The sequence below is a fragment of the Cupressus sempervirens genome, chromosome 7, assembly GCF_028749045.1.
Source record: "Cupressus sempervirens isolate cs-2001-9-10 chromosome 7, ASM2874904v1, whole genome shotgun sequence".
Classification (NCBI taxonomy): domain Eukaryota; kingdom Viridiplantae; phylum Streptophyta; class Pinopsida; order Cupressales; family Cupressaceae; genus Cupressus; species Cupressus sempervirens.
In genome coordinates this window covers 592,119,900-592,140,283 of record NC_143124.1, presented here as the reverse complement: position 1 = coordinate 592,140,283, position 20,384 = coordinate 592,119,900, and the positions used below count along the sequence as shown (strand labels likewise).

At 34.4% G+C, this 20,384-nt stretch overlaps 2 protein-coding genes across 2 annotated transcripts; both read right to left on the bottom strand.

Moving 5' to 3' along the window:
* Positions 1 to 6,299: 6,299 nt before the first annotated feature.
* On the bottom strand, positions 6,300 to 6,827 carry LOC149548133 (uncharacterized). The gene has a single exon (XM_089794229.1). It carries the CDS (start codon positions 6,825 to 6,827, stop codon positions 6,300 to 6,302), a length of 528 nt encoding a protein of 175 aa, XP_089650355.1.
* Positions 6,828 to 12,717: 5,890 nt separating this feature from the next.
* On the bottom strand, positions 12,718 to 18,611 carry NUB1 (ubiquitin-associated (UBA)/TS-N domain-containing protein). The gene is made up of 11 exons (XM_089792159.1): positions 17,888 to 18,611; positions 15,770 to 15,892; positions 15,429 to 15,525; positions 15,104 to 15,139; positions 14,807 to 14,994; positions 14,443 to 14,545; positions 14,071 to 14,252; positions 13,832 to 13,909; positions 13,556 to 13,658; positions 13,351 to 13,444; positions 12,718 to 13,255 (listed from the first exon to the last, which is right to left on the bottom strand). Exons 1-11 carry the CDS (start codon positions 18,187 to 18,189, stop codon positions 12,891 to 12,893), a joined length of 1,671 nt encoding a protein of 556 aa, XP_089648285.1. The 5' UTR covers positions 18,190 to 18,611; the 3' UTR covers positions 12,718 to 12,890.
* Between the last annotated feature and the right edge of the window lie 1,773 nt (positions 18,612 to 20,384).

Sequence of the window (20,384 nt, the reverse complement as noted above, 5' to 3'; positions counted from 1 at the left end):
ATTTTTTTACAACTTTTTGATATAAAGTCCATAACCACTTTAAAATTATGTGTCAAGTTGACATAACCCTGATTTGCTGATTTTTCATTGCCACTTAAGGCCATAGTTTGGTACACCATGATCCTGCACATACCCTGTCCTGCTATTACTTCAATTAAACTGTAATCATTTGCTAATAACTCTGTACATTGGAGGAGACTATAACATTATCTATTTCTAAGTCTGTCACATCAGTTCCCATCCTCGATACCGAATCAAGGATTGTCCCTATGACTAGCAAGAGGTTTCACCAATAACCTTTTTTCCTACTGGAATAAACTTGACTAAGATAGTATATCAAATCTATACATACATACCTAATTCTGGTAATATTCAAAGTGAAATTGGGGCCACATCTAGTCTCCACAATCTTCTTTAAGGGTTTTCATCCTTAAGATAACTAGTCACATTTAAGCAACCAATTGTATTTGATCAATATCATATTTTCATGGTGTGAATCCTAGCTCCATGCTTTTATAACCTTGATATGAGGGAAGACACAAACAACTAGGCAATGTGGGATAAAAAGCCAATTTCGTCTTTTAGTCACTTAAGTTACTTTTGTCATAAAGTGACTTCAAATCATAAAGTAACTTTATATTTGCACTTTATAATATTAAAGTGGCTATAAGTTACTTTATAACTTTATAATAACATTAAAATATCTAAATAAATCACTTGAACTCTAATATCTCTTGAAATACTTGTTTGATTGCCATGCCGTTTGAAATAGGAATCTCTCCTCATAATTCCCCATGTGACCAAATTCACTTTCTAAAAATAGGAAGGATCCATCTCTGTTACTTTTGACTTATTATACATAGTAAGTATGGCAAATGGAGTCCAAATGATATTGAATGAAGGCCAAATCCATAAATCCCTAAATGTTGAAGATGGATCAACCCTCAAAAGACCCTCTAACCATCCTCATTAGCCTACGAGAATCCAATATTAGGCTAATCCCTGCAATTTTGATGCTGGCAACAAATGGGGACATCACATTGAGCCACAAAAGTTTGCTTCTCGCTATACCTGGAAATCATGATAGATTTCAAACTGAAGCAACATACAAAAGTGTTTTTCATATCAGTTACACACCCAACCCAATCAGGATTAGAATAAACTTGTAAATTCAATTATACATTTGAAGCACATCTCAAGCCATATCCAATTGTGCCACGCAAGCATCTTAGGATATACTTGGCTATAAATAAATGAATGTCTCAGTTTACACATGAATTGACTAAGGATGCCCCATTGCATAACAAATATTTAGTCTAGCATTCACTCGATACATCAAAGATCCAATCGACTATCTGTACATGGTGGAATTTGCCAAATCAGAGCTAGTTGCAGCAACTCTTAACATCTTCAAATTTGTCTCAATGAGAGTAGACATGGATTTGCAATCCATATCCCAAACCTCTTCAAGATATATATGGTGTATATCCCTTTGAGTAAGAATAATTCCATTGAATCTTTTCCACACTTCTAGTCCTAGAAAGTAATGCATGAGACCAAGATCCTTCATCTCAAACTTGGAATCTTTCTTGCATTTTAATAATAAGACCATCTTCTCCAATAAGAAATGAATCATCAACATAAAGAACCAAAATAAAGACTTTGCCATTATCTTGAAGTAAAGATTTGAATCTATGCCATTCTTGGAGAATCCCAAGCTCATCAAGTATTGATCAATCTTTTCATACCATGCACAAGGTGCTCGCTAAAGGCCATATGACACCTTCTTCAGTCTGCATACATGAGACTCCTTCCCATGCATCACAAAACCATGTGGTTGTTCAATAAATACTTCAATTACACTATTAAGAAATGCAATCATTGCACCAATTTGATGCAGCTTGCAGTGTTTGGCTGATGCAATAGAAATAATAGTCTTGATAGATGTATAACAAGCTACACGAGAAAATGTCTCCTAATAATTTGTTCCTTCCTTTCGAGAGAAACCTCTTGCCAAAAATCTTGCTAGGTACTTCTCAATACTTCCACCAGTTGTATGCTTGTTATTGAAAAGCCACTTGGAAGACACAACTAATTTTTCTTTAGCTTTAGTACATCCCAAACATCATTCTTAATGATGGAATGATATTCTTCTAACATAGCATCTCTCCAAATTTTTTGATTAGATGCTTCCTCAAAGCTAAAAGGCTCAAATTTAATGATATGACTCATTAAAGCCACATATTTTAAAGATTTCTTCGTTCTCTTTCTTTCTCTAAAAGTGCCACGAGAAACTGCATAGTTTTCCACCTCCTTAAATAGTTTGTCTAGCCCATAGAGGCCTCTTGCTACCTATAGAAATTTTACTTTGACCCATCAGTTGGTTCTATAAGATCAATTGAATCAAAAGTGTCTCTTTTTGTTTAGTGGATACCCTCTGAATATCATGAGAATGATTAGGATATATGTCCATATGCTGAGGTGTTTCTTGTTCTTTGCTGTCAATCTCTAGTGAAGAACCTTTTGATCTTTTAAAGGCAACCTCTTCCTCAAAAGATACATCCCTTTTGATCTCAATTTTTTTTTTGGTTGTGGAATGTAGATCCTATAGGTCTTAGAAGACTCATTGTCACACACAAAAATATCTTTCTTGCCTGATGGTTCTAGTCTAAATTACTGATGTTGGTTCTAATGCTGATATGGGTGCAGGGTGTTGATGCACGATTTTTTTTGGGGGGATTTTGGATGCGTTTGGGTGCATCCATCTATAAATATACATTTTTAAATATATATAAATACACACACACACATATATTAAAAAATGTATATAGTGTACACTATACTTTATATGTGCAAAGAAATATACAAAAATAAACCATTCCTCTTTTAGGGCCATTTTAGGGTTTTGGGGCAAAAAGGAGCAAATATATAATTTAAAAAATCAATTAAACATATGTTTTTTAAAGTCACTTAAGTGAATGGGAATTGAAAAAGTTTGAATGCTCTCTAGATGCTCTCTGGATTCTCTCCAGATGTTCTCAAATGCATCTTGCGCACATCCACAGACATTGGACAAGCTTCCAGTGAGCACTAGTGCAACATCCAAACACATCCAAACATCCGAAAGCACCATAACCAGCATGCAGTGATTTCCTAGCCACATTAGTAACTTAGGTTCTAGTTTAGATCTTTTGTCATTAGGCACATGAATATAAACAGGATTACCAAAGCTTCTTAAGTGACTAACTTTGGGTTTGACACTTGTGAAGGCCGCTCCAGGAGTCATATTTTCTAATATTTCATGAGGACTTGGATTCTAGATATAGGCACCAAATCTAGAAGATTCCATCCAAAGAAAAGTTTGTAAATTTTGATCATAAATCATGGATTTGGCTGCCTCAAATATGGATCTGTGTTTCCTTTCAACAACTCCATTTTGTTGAGGGTTGTAAGGGACACAAAACTCCCTCTTAATCCTTGCCTCTATGCAATTTTTTTGAAAGCCTCTAGAAGTGTATTCAACTCCATTGTCAGATCTCAAAACTTTGATCTCTTTTCTAGACATGTTTTCAACTTGAGCTTTAAATCTAAAAACTACTCCTCTAGATATCTTAGATTTCATGAAATAAATTTAAGACTTTTTTAAATATTGAAATCGTTTACAAATTTTGTGCTCATTCAAGCAACAACATGAGAATTAAAAACTTATTCAAGCTCCTTTCGAGAAACCACAGTAGAAACAACATTTGAAAACCAAGAGTCACAACTTAGAATCCACCTTAATGAGACAAATACAACCAATAGAAGACCACGAGTCACAACTTAGAATTCCACAAAGATGTCCCTCTTGGGATTTGAACTAGGGTCTCCACAATGAGAATTCATTGCTTCAACCAAGCAAGCTAAACCCCTTGGACTATAAATCCAAGACTTTGGAGAATAGTCACCAATAAAAATTACATAATACCGAAATCCACTTAAAGAAACCACAAACAATGGTCCACATAAATCAGAATGAATTAGATCTAAAATACCTTTTGATCCACTTTTACTACTTAGAAAAGAAATTTTAACATTCTTACCTACTGCACATCCTTTGCAAATGACATCATGTTCCTCATCGAGCTTTGGTAAACCAATATCCATCTTCTCTATGGATAAAAGAGCTTTGACGTGTAAGTGACCAAGTCTCCTATGCTATAGCTTACTTGAATTGATGGGGTCATGCATTAATGCTTGAATTGGATAAAAAGAAAGTTTGTATAGACTCTCTTGATGAACACTAATCACATATGAGCACATTAGATGCTAGAGGTCTTTGGCCAAGAAAGAACTTTTCCTTGAGAAAATGCAACTTGATACCCTTTGTCCTCCGGTGCTGAAATTGAGATTAGATTTCCTCTGATTCCTAGACCAAACAAGACCTCACTTAAATAAAGAGGGATGCTAGAATCTAGATAAAGAAAAGTGGCTTCAACACCTTTTACTGAATAACTCTCATCATATCCAATTATCAAATGTAAATTGGTTTCTCTTTCTACCAAATTTGTAATGTCCCCATTTTAGTTTGTTCTTGTTTTGCAGCAAGATTGGCCTATAATTGACCCTTGTAGGTTAATTATTGTAGATAGAGGGACTTCTAAGGTAGAGGTGCAGTTATGGGAGGGTCTTGTCTTCTCCACAATTCAGTATGGTCTAATTTGGCTTTTGTTTGGCTTAGATTGGACTTCGTTTGGGCTTACTTTCATGTACTTAGTATTTATGGTAAGTCTAGTGATGATTGAGAGGGAACCTTTCTATTTTTTTAAAGTTCATTTGGTCACATGGGAAAATAATCGGTGAGACTCTTGTTTCAGACGATATCGTAAAAGGATAAGTATTTTGACAGTTTTTATTAATTCAGTGGCCAAATTGTATTTAAATCATTAAATAGATTATTATAAAGTTATTATTTAGATTTATAATTCCACTTGAGTGTTGAGTCATTATTGGAAAGGGCCATTTATTCAATTAATTTACGGAAGCCTCTGCCAAGGAAATAGTTAAAGTATTGGAGTAAATAATTATTATTTTACATCATTTGAAAGTCAAATATGCAACCAGAAGAAAAGTTTGCATTTGAGTGAAAAGTGTATGCAAGAAGCTACTAGTCATTGGTGTAAAGTAGAAGCGTCTCGGCTCAAATTGTTATAAAAGCAAGCCTCTAGACATGGATCGATTCATTCCAATTGCATTTGATATTTGGTGAATTGTGAGTTCATGGGATTGAAGGTTTGATAGCTGGAGAAATTGTGAATTTCTCTCAGATTTTATGCACTTAGTGGGTTGATTTGCCCATTAATTGTGTTCTGATATACTACCAAAATTGAAGATATTGAAGGAAATTTCTGAGCAATTGATCTTGTTTGAAGCTGCATATTGCTAGCCCTAGGCATCCATTTTAATGTACTGCAGATTGGTCTCAGCTGGATTTCTACACCCTATTCACAACGTTCTCTTGGCTGTGCTGGAGTCTCTAGCAGCCATGTTTTCTCCATACAGCCAATGTGAGGGTTTACAGAGAGCTGCAACATATGCATTGAAGAGTTTTTTGGCATAACACATGGGCTACATTTCATTACCAAAATGACAAGTGTTTGACAAAATAATTTTGCAATGGATTAATGTTCTATAACAAGATTTGGCACAAGGAAGGTTAGAAAATTCAGTTTAGACATTGCAGGCCAACTATTGGTGAAATGTATTTAAAATAAATCTAAAAATATAAAGCAGAAACAACAGGGTTTTTTTACAGTGGATGAAAGCTTGCATGATAAGTGGTTGACAAAATGTCAAACCACTAGAATTCAAGTTAGAACCGGTTGGGGTTCTTACAAAAGCAAAAAGATGCTCTTGATATCCTGTAATGTGACAAGAAGCACCACTATCAATCTACCAAGTGTTGTTGATTGGAACATTGCTTGAAAGAGCTGAGATGAATAGAGATCCTCCTAAGTTGTCATTGGATTCCTTTTTAGGTGACATCTCATCAACATGATGTTTAGTTCTTTTTACACAATCTTCAGCAAAGTAACCATATTTGTCACACCTGAAACATTTAATGTAAGATAAATCTTTCTTTGGAACAGGAGCTAAATCAGATATACTTTCTTTATTTCTCTTGAAAATGCCTTTTCTTCCTTCTCTTCGTTTCCCTCTATTGAGCAAAAAGAACATGATTTTCTTCATTATAAGAGCTTCTTCCATTTCCTCTTGATGCCAACTTGGATTATTCTTGAATGCAATCAGCTCTAAGACAATCAAAACTTGAGAATTTCAGCTCTTTCACAAATGTCTTGAATAAAGGACTCCCAAGATTGAGGAAGAGCATTCATTGCCAACATAACTAGGTGTCTATCTTCAGCTGCATCTCCAATGGCATATAGCTGGTCTTTTAAATCAGTAATTTTAATGAAGTAGGAAATGACCAACTCTCCTTTAGTCATTTTAATATGATGGAGTCGTCGCTGTCTTAAGGCGAAAGCTCTGTTGGTATTGTTGATCTCATAGAGGTCTTGAAGAGTCTTGAACATGACTCTAGCTGTCTTCATTATGAATATGATAGGCACAAGATGATCCTTTACATTATCTATCAAAAATTTCCTAGCCTTAATGTCATTCCTCTTCCATCGAGTTTTCTCAGCCTTATCAGATGGCTCGGGAACAGCCTTCTTCTCCACGAAGTCTAGAAGATCATTTTCTTCCAATGAGATAAGAACTCTGATTTTCCAAGAGGTGAAATTTGATGCGCTGTCAAGCCTATTTTCAACCTTTAGACTGTCAACCATCTTGATGATTAAAAAAACTTATTCAAATGAGAAGAAACCTGATTCCTGAACTTGCTTAAAACTTGCTCTAATACCATATTGATTTTATAGCAAAAACTGATATAAACAACACAAAACAAAATTAGATAATACTACAAACTCAAAAGTTATCCTGGGAAAACCATTCAACTTGAGGCTCAAAATCCAGCCACAAAAAATGTCTCTTGTATTGATGAAATAACCAGTGTTCTGAATTACAATCTATATCAAAACTAAACAACTGAAGAAATAATAAAAAGCTCTATATTGTGCATGTAATATTAATCACTGTATATGGACGATATTTAATATGAATGATTGTCCCACAAATACCAGAATAACCTTCGAGCAGTAACAACAGACCCACAGTGAATACAATACTAAAAATGAAAATAACCATCACGTAAAAATGAGCTCTTCAAGTTTTATATGCTCCGTCTTCAATGGTAGGGTAATCACTGATGTTAAGAGAGATGATTGGCTGTTTAGATGAAACAACATCATCGAATATAGATGAATGGGCAGCATCAGAACCATATCACAGAGACAACTATTGCAGATATATATGTGTGAAAGATATCTCCTGCAACTACTTTACATCAAGACCCTTTTATAATTGATTCGAGGATAAAAGAAGAGCGTACAAATTTACTCGGGACTTAAAAATTTGGTCTGTGTTTCCCCTTGTTAACACAAACCATACTTACAAATACACTTCCCTTTTTTTAACCCCTTTGGATGTCAAATTAATTACTTCAAAGATATAGATCAGCAATATAAAACTAAGTCATAATAATAAAATTTCATTAGTTGCCTCCAATTAAAGCCAATATAACTAACAATCTCCCAAACTTTGAGATCAACCACGTTAGTCATCAATGATAGTATTTCCAACAATTTCGCTCTGACATAAATGATCATATTTCCAACAATTTCCATTCCTGAATGAAGCATACTTTCACATCATGACAACGTTTCCAAAACTTTTTATGTTTCTGAATTTTCACTGAGTTGTCAAGCCCGAGTCAAAATTGGTTCTATTGGGCATTGGCAAGTTGTGAGTTTTTAAACTATGGGCAAAAGGAGGCAAAGTTGCCTAAAGCTCCTCTGGATACATTTTTGACCAAAATCTCGACATTATTCAAGTTAAACAGAATATTATGATGATTTCAAGTTGGATTCAAGTTGGATGCATTGGTGCAATTCAATTTGAAAAAAAAATTAAATCTTAAAATGCCAAGAACATTCCCTAGGCACATTGGGTTAGTTAAAAAAAACTGAAACAACTTGAGAAAAGTTTGTTTTTGTTCATGAAGTGCATCAATAGGTCATTTCTGTAAAACATACCAAAATGCTACCATTCGTCACTTCTGCAACACTTATTGTTGATCTTTTAAACCAGAATAGCATAACATGCAATATACAGAAAACCAAAAAACATACGAACAGATGACACAGTTATTTATCCTTGGAGAACCCTCCTACTCAAGGGAAAAACCCAGCTACAACAAAAAATAGATCCTTTAATTGAGAGCTCAAATTCTGAGTATTTTACAGGTGCTTTTACAATCAGAATGTTTGCTTCAAGCATCTCACAGATACTTTTACAAATGATTGACACTTCAAATGATCACACACAGGTCATTTACAAAAATGTCTGTAGCGGATATGATGATGTCTCACAGAATTAAAACTTGAATCAGCACAACACTATATACAGCAACATTGAATACTACCTCTGTCTTTCCCAAAACATAATCATTCCACAATGATCACACCTGCTAACCATACACTAGACTTGTATAGCAAAACAATCATCAGCATAACACACAGCTGATAATGATTGTACCATTTATCATTATTCAACCTCTGCTACAGATATTTCACACATAATAATACCCTCCTGAAGATTATCAACACAGGATACACATCACGGGAGTACATCAAAGGAATGCTACAAGACATCAAGAGACCATGCACATTGTTAACAAAATCAATGAATAGGAAGAATAAATAAAAGAAGTTAATTCTCCAACACTTCAAAAATTCCTCAGAGAAAACACAATCAGTTCTTCTGGACCTGATAGGACAGACTAAGCAGCTACCACGAAAGAATAAGAAACGACCCAAGATGAATCAATGCACACACCACACAAATAGATGGCAGTTACAAATGTAGTAAATGCATTGAAGAGACATGTGAAGACCGACAAGGGAGAGGAGTGAACTGTCATTGTATAAACACAAATGGCACTTGGAAAACAATAAATGCCAGCATAGGCAGCAAGGCTGCCTTGCTGTATCCACGATAACATATCATCACTAGAACCATACACCGCTGCCCAGTCACTGTTGAACAAGCAATATCACCAATAATCAGAGGAAACAAGATCTATCTTGATGCTACAAAATTCGACAAAACTAAGAGATGGTTGAGAATCGAGATATATTATGCTGTAAACATTGAATGTCATTGATTTTGATGCAGATATGTATTAATTTGGTGTGTTTATGTCCTCTTTTATGATATACTATGGTTACCAATGGACAAGCATATTAGATATGTGATGCATTAGCATATAGGTATGCTAATTGTCAATAACTCACATAGTAAATTGTATTCAGCCATGAAGGCTGAGCACATTCTTTTACATCCTTTGTGATGGATCAGGCTTCTCTTCTGGAGTAGCACATGAAAGCTAGTGCTTCAAGGAAGAGTTGATATCACCCCGATGATGCTCTATCTTTTTCTTCAAGCTACAAAGAAAGGAATCAGAGGAGGTTTTGTAATGCAACTGTTAATCTTTTAACCTTCTTGTGACCTGCTGACAAACAAAGTAGATGACTTTTGATATCCTGTAGGATCACTTTGACGGTGTTGATAATCTTCTGCAGGGTATTACTATGTGCGAAATATGTAGCAGTCGTTGAATAATGATATATGGTGCGATCATTATCAGCTGTGTGTTACGCTGATGATTGTTTTGCTATACAAGTCCAGTGTATGGTTAGCAGGTGCGATCATTGTGGAATGATTATGTTTTCGAAAAGACAGAGCTAGTATTTGATGTTGCTGTATATAGTGTTGTGTGGATTCAAGTGTAATTTTGTGAGACATCTTCGTATCTGCTACAGACATTTTTGTGAATGACCTGTGTGTGATCATTTGAAGTGTCAATCATTTGTAAAAGTATCTGTGAGATACTTGCAGAAAACATTCTGATTGTAGAAGTATCAATAAAAGGATCTATTTTTCAATGTGGCTGGGTTTTTTCCTCAAGTGGGAGGGTTTTCCCAGGATAAATAATCATGTCAACTGTTTGTGTTTTCTATTTATTGCATGTTATGCTATTCTGGTTTAGAAAATCAACACTTATGTTGTAGAATTTAAAAGAAGTTAAACAAGAAGAGCCTTTTGCAACACTTGTGTTGTAGAACTCAAAAAAAGTAAAAAAAAGAAGATCCTCATTCGCTTGAGGCATGCCATGCTTGCTTTTTTGCACAAAATGCCTAAAGTGCCAAAAGATATGCTACAAGCCTTTGGGCCCATAAAAAATCAAAACAAAAACAAGCCAACTTCATTCAAGTACTCATGAGCTTGCACCATCATGCAAAGCAGGGTTAAGAATGGTTTCAAAAGCATATCTTTTTCCAGTTCCATCCTTCCAAAGCTTTGATTGTCAAAATTTTAGTGAGGCAAATTCATTTATACAAGGCAGATTTGTTGGTTCCAAATTGGTATATTTCACAAGATGCATGCCCAAGGCTCTTTGTACAAGGTAAAGTTTTAGGAGATTAATTCGTCTTTTTCACACATTTGCATTTGAAGTTAAACTTGATATTTTTGTAGCCATTTTCACCTAAGACTTTGTAAATTTTGGATTATTGAATTTCAAACCACTAGTTTGTTAAGAGAGGGCTTCACTTTTTACTCTGAAAATAATCTTGGCAATGGATATTCCCATAGATGATTGAATAAATAATATTCCCTTAAGCTGCTGAAATGAAATATCTACAATTATAGAATTGTGTGTCCCCTTATTTGTCTTCAAAGTGGTTTGATGAATGAATATCTAAGACAAGAGAGATCTATAAAAAAGAAGTCATATTTGATAGATAACTTGGCAAACATGTGGGTTTTGCTACAGCAAAAACTTAGATTTTAGGCAAACACAATAATTTTTGTTCAAAATAGTTATGGATGCTTTAATGGCACTAAACACAACCATTCTAAGGTAAATGCATCAGCTAACTATAGGAAAAAGTTCCTGTTGTCCATGCATAGGCAAACTGCATAGTATGATGCATTTTAAATTTCTACTTGCAAGCTATATGCCTAGATTGCCTCACTTATGTTTATGTTTACTGCATATTTACAAAGAGATTCATACCCCGACCCTCATAAAAACAGGTCCCCATCTTAAAAACCTATATGGGGATGTCTATAGACATTAGGAGACTTCAGTTTCTGTATCTCTATAAGTCTCCTAGAAGCACCCTGAAAATTTGTAAATTTCTGATAGAGATTTATCAGGTTTATTGAGATCAACTGATACGCACCCTGAAAAATTGTAAATTTCTGATAGAGATTTATCAGGTTTATTGAGGTCAACTGATACTAAAACAATATGGCTATACATCCCTAAACTGCTTCTGCATACTTCTCAGAAGAAGGTGATTCTTCTTCAAACCTGTTGTGAAACACATTGAGAGATAATCACTTATAGAAGTTTCAAATTCTGCAGTGCCAACAGATTTACTGCTTTCTCCTGCCTTGTTCTTGAAAGCCAAAATATCCCAAAATAGAAGACTAAGATATTTGATATGATGTAAGTAAACACTGCAAGTCTATTCCTCATGGTTATTTGGCACAAGTTAAGAAAAAAATGTAGTGACTATTAAGGACAACTTATCAGCAATGTGTCCAATTTTGTGATTGCAACAGATTCTTTAAAGATTCAATTAATTTCCATCAGTAATTTTTCCTGCCGACTCTAATAATCATTAAAAAAGATAAACCTATATTGATTTCTTTTTGAAGGCTCTAATTAAAACGTCAAGTGTGTAACAATGGGACCAGACACAACCTTTTTGAGTTAATTTTTCTACCAAAGGTAGCAAAATGTTCCCAACTGCCATGTATGGCAAAACTCCAGGTTAGAATGCATTGTGAAATTCTAATTGCAAGCGATATGCTTGGAATGTCACAAGTTTCAACATAAGTACTGCCCTCTGTTCAGTTTTTGGTAATGTTTATTTTAACTAAAATCAAACTGAACAATCATACATTGGTGCCTGTCTGTTGAAATGAATAACTTATTATATAGTTGTAAAGTGCTCTCTATTTTTCCAAGTTAGATATAATAACACTTTTATGGACACCACTGTATTAATTTTTAGTTCCTGATATTCATGCTCATCAAGTTCTTAATTCAACATCACACCCTTCAATATCATCTTTCCAACCTACATCCTGGAAAGGAGAGAAACCCTTGAAAGCTACAAAATGATAAAGTCCTAACAAAATTATAGGCTCAACTTTCTCATACCTTTAGCACCCCAAGAAATTGCACATCATAGTTCCAAAAGTCAGGACTTGACAAAATTCTATAGCCCTAATTATGTCTTGCACTTGATGAGTAATCAAAAACAAAGAAAATTTTGGGAAATGAAAAAAACACTCACCAAGGCTAGCCAAAAATCTAGTGTGACTAATAAGTCTCCCTACAAGATACATTGTCTTTAAAACCTTGCACCAAAAATATTAAACTTCCATAACTTCAAGAACCTGAAACATAATTAAACTTCCATATTAAACTGAAATTGCATTTCATAAACTTTACTTCCGAAGTGCACTTTGACAACCACCACATCAAGGAGAAAGCAAAATGGATTTCTGATAGCAGGTGTTTTCAATCTACAATGTGCATAGATGCTCATACGCTTTTGTATTGAATTTTATAGCGGCAATTCCAATTCATAAGCTATCTGAATTACATGCTTTGTCCCTCAGTAACATTGTGAAGAAAAAAATTCTTTGCAAAATTAGTTTAACTTTCCATCATGTGCAGATGATGCAAGTAATGTTAAATACTCTGCAATGGCTCTACCCTCTTCTTCAACTTGAATGTCATAATCTGCTAGAGGGTCTCCAGTCAAGCTCTCTGCAATCTCTTCCTCCATCTCTTTATCTCGCTCTTCTAGGGGTTTACTATTGATCTGATGCCCCATCTCATCTTGCATCTGGCCTTGAAACCCAGAAGCGTTCTCTGGTTGGCTATCTTCTGTAGCAGCTGAACTTCCCTCGGATGAAATTTCACTAGAGGACCCTCCAGCTTGATTTGGGAACCCTGTAAGAAGGAACTCTATTGCACGTTCTTTTGTACCAGAGTTTGATAAAGCTTCGACCACTGACCCAAAATCATAAATACATTTCAAAATAATTGTTATGTAATGGCAGTCTGAATGATTGAAAATAGTAGTTTCATAGTGATTTATCAAGTACCTCTACTTCTTTCAAAACCCATGGAGACTATTTCTGCAATATCTTCTTCTTTGTAAGATTTTCTCCTCTTCCGTTTCCTGGAGTCCACAGCATGCTGCAGAATATCATGATATCACATTTTCCAATCAGCTACAAGAAAGATAAACATAAAACTAGAAACTTTCTTCAAAAGTGTAAGGGCATTTTCATATTTATAAAACTCTACCTGCAGAACAGAGTTTGAAGCAGGATCTGTTAAATCATCCAAGGCTTTTTGAATGTCATTTTCATTCTTTCGAAGTGCTTCTGATGCTAGGGCTTTCTCAAACCTAAAGCACACCAAGAAATTGTCAGATCTATTTTTGTATTCATCAAATCTATTGACCACCCTATACATAATTGCTTTGTAAGAAAATATAGTATATACTTTAGAATCATATATGTGCTCATTGGCAACTGTCCAGTAATAACACTGAATATGAAACCAGTTGCTTTCACTTACCCAAGTGAAGCAAGTCTGGAAACAATTGTCATATCTACTGCCTTTCCCGTTGGTGTCTTGCCATAAGATTTTTGCTCTCTGCCAGCCAGAAATCATTTAATTATCTCATCATGTAATCAAGCACATTTCAGAAATGCAAACATCCTTTTTCCAAGTTCTTGTGTGCATTTTGAATCCCTAATGCCATGACACTATGTTCCGACATAACATTTTGTTTAGATGAAAAGTTTAATATCCACCTGATCTCTTCGTTTCTCAGTCTGTCTTCTTGTATTCTCTTATTAATTCTTTCTTTTTCCTCAATGGCAAACTCTACCGCACGCTGAACATTTTGACCAGACATTCTTAAAGCCCGTTTGGACTGTTGCTCTGTATAACCCATGCTAACCAGCTGTGCCAAAGCTTCATCTGGGACCTGAAGCTGTTCATAGGATTAGACAATTACATGATCAACCTTAGTTAACATAAAAATAAGTGTAATTTATTTACATTTAAATCGAAAACAAAATTTACAGGGGAAATTAAAATCAAAGGAGCATGGTATGCTTCAAGTGCTCTATGGCCCACAAGTAAAATGCATTTATAGATCAAACTGAGTATCATTCACATGCCTTGTTATACTTCTCTTGAGCCGCTTTCAGTGCCCTGTGTGATTCTTCAAATAATTCAGTATGGTATGCAACAATCCCTTCCAGAAGCTCCAGTCGTGTAAATCTGTCGAATAGCCATCACTCTGTAAGGGCCTAAAAAGTAGAGATTTCTTGATATAATAAAAAAATGAAACAGAACAAACCCAAATCTTCAATAACAATTCTCAGTCTTCACTTCCTGGCATGTATGGCATGCTCAGAAGTATTTTATAACTATGATAGAATACCATAAAGATGAAAAACATAGCTTAGCACACTTTCAAATAGATTTCTAGTAAGGTCTATCATCAATCTGTACTCAGAAGTTTGAACTAATTTATCGTACATAGCAAGTTCTGGACAAAACCCTCCTTGCAAAACCCTAGCTCTCTCCATATTGGCACCATAGCAGCGTTCAAGCCCTTTGCGAGCTTCTTTTAAGCGTCTCCCAGCCATAGACAAACAGGATATGTCGCGCAACATGAAATAACACCAAACTGTGTCTATTTGCAATAGAGGAACATTGTCCACCATCTGAATACAGGGAACCAAGGAAATATTCACGGGTAAATGACTGAAAGTCCGAAACTTACAATTACAACACATTTTGCTCAGAAAGGACAGCATGATCACAAATACTCACCTCAAGTACTTTTTGATTACAAAGGGTAAAGGCCTCCTGTAGTGAAATGCAACAGTAATATAAGAAAAACAAATATTCACTATTTCCATGTCTAGTGACAGGGGCAATGGAAAGGCAAATTAAAACATGCAGCTAGCATGCACTGCTGATTAGAATATATGTACTTCTCGTTATTAATGTCCATTACTTATTTCAGGCCATTTACTTTTAGGCCAAAATAACAAACAGAATCAGAACAAAGAAACCTATCCTGGCTGCGAGGACTGGCAAATAATATGACTGTTTGTGAAATTGAAGAGTTAATAGTTAAAAATGCACTAGATACCTCTCCCATGGAAAGTATTTCAAGAGCCTCTTTATATTGTGACTTTTCAATTAAATGTCGACCTTTTGCATGAAGCATTAGTCCCATCATAACAGCCCTGTTCAAGGAAAAGCATCCTTTAATTCAATATGGTTCACAAGAAAAGACTTATACAAGTTTATACAATTAGGATGAAAAACATTAGTAAGGGACATTGATTGCGAGCACAACAAATATATTGTTCACAGAAATGACAGTGAAACTGACATTTGTATTCGTGCCAAGTACAATTAATTATGTTATGTATCACCTCATTGGTATCATATGCAAAAGAAACATTAAAAGCCATCATAAAATACTACCTTTGATCAGTCTCTGAAACAGATGACATCTTTTCCCCATGCTGATTCTCGAGTTCGATACTGAACTGATCAACTGGGAATGAATCATTAGTGTGTCTCTTGGTCATTGCATCTACTGCAGCTCTGTACAACACATAAGAATATATGTTTTTCAAGCAAACCAATGACAAAACTTGAATCCTAAATAAACTTGTACAAGCTAGCACTTACAAATCTATGACAAACAATATTTGAATCCCACATGTAGGAGACATATTGATTTGAAATTTACAAACTTTATCTTCCCACATAGTATTCAGTTGGTCCTAAATGTAGCAGATAAGCTATGCAAGTTTTTCCACTTGGGAAAGTATTGTTATGCATTTGATATTAAGGGAAATACAGCATAGCATGATGGTTATCAATATAATCGTTTCTTCCAAGGGTCCCTTACAGAAAAATCTTCTTTTATTGGATGAACACTTTTAGTCAAAATATCACTAAATCACCCTAATTGGGGTTGGTATGCACCAATCTAATATAGTAATTGCTCTCTTTTGTTCAGGGCAGAGTTCATAGAATGATCACAAATATTGTGCTGATTTTAAAGACACACACACATTTGCAATATCACTTTTCTCATTTGATGGACTGGCTACTTCGTGATGGCTCCACTCACAGAAGAGATACAAGTTCCGAGGATGAAAAATTATGGAGATTGTTAAGAAAAATAGTACATAAATGGGAAAAAGCAGGGGAATTTGATAATGGAAGTTGGAATTTCTCCAGCATTGAGGATTATGGTTGGAGATGTGTGTTGGTGTTCCACGATATAACAAATAAGGATATAAAACTGTCCAGGTTGTTACAAAGAGTTTGAAGACCCCATGTGATTTTGCAAGATGCAGAGGCAAATCTTTTCGATACAAATATAGCATTAAGCATGAACATAAATTGCATGTGGCAAATTAGCAACCAACGTGAAATCACCATCAAAGCTTTTTAAGCTTTTGAAGATAAATTTTGAGCCTTGGTCTGGATACTATTTAAAAGCTCTCCAAGTGGTTGACAGTAAAATCTCTTGAGCTACCCCTATTTTCCCAATTCCTCTTGAAACTTGCCGCTTGATGTTTTCCTCTTAACAGTGATATTGTTGGGAACATTACAGCCACTTCCAAACAAAGGAAATACAATAAATTAATAATTTCTGAGCCATGTGTCACAGAAAGAATTCGCATGTATAAAAAAGATAATGTTGGAGGATGGGAACCGAGTCAACAGGCATCTCAATAAAGATATCTTCTCTTCGGAGTAAATTCACTGCCCAGGCCTCTGTCAAATCTTTTTAAGTTGGATAACTTCAACGGCAACCATTACCATTTCCGTACAGTTACAGATACAATGGATGTTATGGAAAATAATTAGTATTCTAATAGTGGCAAAAGCAAAATATCTTTATTCCACCGTCCATGTTGCTACTTGCCATTAAAGTTTTCTGTAATTGTTTGCTGTTTATATTTCTGGGGAACAAATTTAAGGTTTTGGGCTTTGGTCCGTGATTTCCCTGGAATCACCGTGATTTTATCTTCTACCAGCTACTACTTTTATGTTATCCGGTCAGAAAAAGGACTTGCAATAAAATTTAAAAATTATTGATCTATTTCAACTAAAACATATGATGCATTATCAAAGGTGCAAATGATCTATGCTGCCAATTTGTTTAATAGCATAACGGTTTCAATCAAGCGCTTAGATGAAGAGTTGCACAAAAAGACATCCAAAACCTACCCTCGACTTATAGCTTCCTCAAATGAGAAATGCAAACTACAGTTGGTAAATGATATATTCGGCGAGGCTTCTTACACGGGTGTGAATTCAGTTTGCCTCAATGTTCCGTCATTGACATTAAAAGTTATCATTGAGAGAGGCTTCTTAAACAGGTGTGTGAATTTAGTTTGCCCCGATGTCCCATCATTAACATGAGTCATCACGATGAGGAAAAAAGGATTTTGTTATTCAGGTAAAGGCAATTCCAGAAATTGGATCAAACAACCACAAAGAATGCTTCCAAAACAAAAGGACTTAATTTTATAGCGAACAATCAATTATGGTTTGGTTTGGGAGAAAGAGATAACATACTTGATGCGAGCAAGGCGGGTTTGAGTGGTCAGTTCATCACTGATTGCTTTTCCCTGATCGGCTGCAACTTTGCCGATTAATATTTTGGAATTGAACTTAAAACCAACGTTGCGGAGGATTGTATCCGCCAATTCGTGCTTAAGAACTCTACCAGCACAAATTACATTGAGAGTGTCGGGGGAACAATTTGTTTTCTTGCCCAATTCAGTTCTAAGCATAGATACAGTCCACTTGTCCAAATCCACTTGGATTGTTCCTGACCATAATCCGCCCACCTTCACCGTTGCGCCCTCTCCTTCCATCGTCAATTCAATTCCCTTCACTCAAAACTGAATTGCAATCCAAAAACCTAGCAACAAGAGCAAGCGATCACTTGGGATTGAGCGGTCAAAGCACAAAGTCTGTATCCCGCAGTTGTAATGGATAATTCCGAGCCAACTGCTGTCTTAGGTTTTCCAACCGCTTTCATACAGAAATTTGCACGTCGTTCTTTACTGGGAGAATTGTTTCTTTTAGTTTTCCCGATCAGACGATCTCGTTCATCGTCATTAAGATGACGTAGATATCGTGTGCAAATGAATGAACAAGTTTACTGTAATCGAATTTCGTTTTGGGGGAGCCCTGGAGACGTGAGAATCAAGAAAAGTACGAATATTGTTATTAGAAACTAGCAGCAACACCCATGAAATCTTAATACAGACAACGGGTGGGTCTTCGTTCTTTTAATGTTTAACTTCATTTTATAATATTATAACATGATGATGATGATCATTATTAATTCATTTTCTGTCATTGTTCTTTGACCCAAAAATAGGATATATTATATAGATGAAAAAAGAGTGGTAATAAATTTAGAATTAAAATTATAAGTAGAGTTGAGGATTGGTTAGGATTAAGTTCAGGTTTAGGTAAAGATTAAACTTAATGTTTAGTTAAGATTGAATAATAATAAGCATAAAGTATGCGAATAGAATTGAGGATTGGGGCACTTCGACATTTTATATCGTTTGCCTATTATGTTTTGATGGATGTTTATACTCTTTTTCAAACTTTTTATTTTAGCATAAGTAGGAAGGATGTTACCAAAAGTTGTGAAATATATGGTTACACCTAATAATTACATTTTTTTGAAAGTTTATAAAGTCTTTTCATCTAATTAATTTTGTGTTCCATGACAACATTCACCTTTTCTTTATGCTTTGATAAATACACATGCCATGTTCCAAAGCTCTCCCATTTTGACGCAACAGGGATGCATTTGCAACTACAACATCTATCTAAAATCCTCCATCCTTTATATTTTGATGGATTCTCAATTCCTAGTCTAAAGCCCCATTTTAATACCGGTAGGGAGAACTGAAAAAGGTTATGGTTTCTACCTATAAACCATATGATGATATTTGGTTGAAATTTTATTAAACCTTTTACAAAAAATCCATTTTGTGCATTTCCTCCAATAACTGTGTTCCATGTGAACACAATTCACTGAGATATTTTGTCAAATAATGCAAATGATTTATCTACATTGTAACATGATAAGGATATATTTTTCCACAACAAGTCAAATGTGATATTGCTATCAAGATTCAATTGTGTACTTTTTGAGTCAATCTCATTGACCCATGTTTTATGAGCATTGGTTCACACAAACCCATCTCTCATGAGAATAAATGGAACATTTAGCTCTCATTAGATCTAGGTGATGCTCATAGAAGTAAAGAACTAGGACTTGACCCATCCCGATACTATTTATTAACACATGGAACACAAGTGAACAAGTTTGACTCAAAAACTACACATTTGAATCTTGATAACAAGTTATACTTTCAACTTTTTTGCACACATGTCTATTAGGATAGTTCCAACTACTATGCATAATAATCCTAATATAACACAGTTTAAATATTGAAAAGATATACAAATAATAATAAGAAAAAAATAGATTTAATAATAATTGTACATTATTAATTATTTATTAAAGATTAATATAAAATAGTTGTATTAAAAAAGAGTAAATACTATCTACTTTTCAAAACTTAAAATAGTTGTACATTGTTCACTATTTGTTTTAAACAAAATATGGTAACATTTTTATAGTAATTTATAAACATAATCAATATTTTTTAATAATTAATTTAAATATTAAATAACACTAATTTAACCTGCATGACCTCTACTATCTACACTTTATTTAAGAATAAAATCAATAATTGTAATTCTAACACTAATATTAGGCTAACTACTTAATTAATATTTAATATATTTAGTTATAATATAAATTTTTTAATTTAATTTTGTAATGAAAATATTTAAGCATAATCTTTTGTTATGTTCTATACAATTTCTTTGATATAATTTTCAATGTTTAAATTTGTCATGTGTTTTATTAATTTGAGTTGCACTTTTTTCAACATATAAATTAAAATAACAATTCAACATGAAATAATCCCTAATAAAAAATAAAAAAGTAAAAAGTAGTTACAATCAATTAAACATT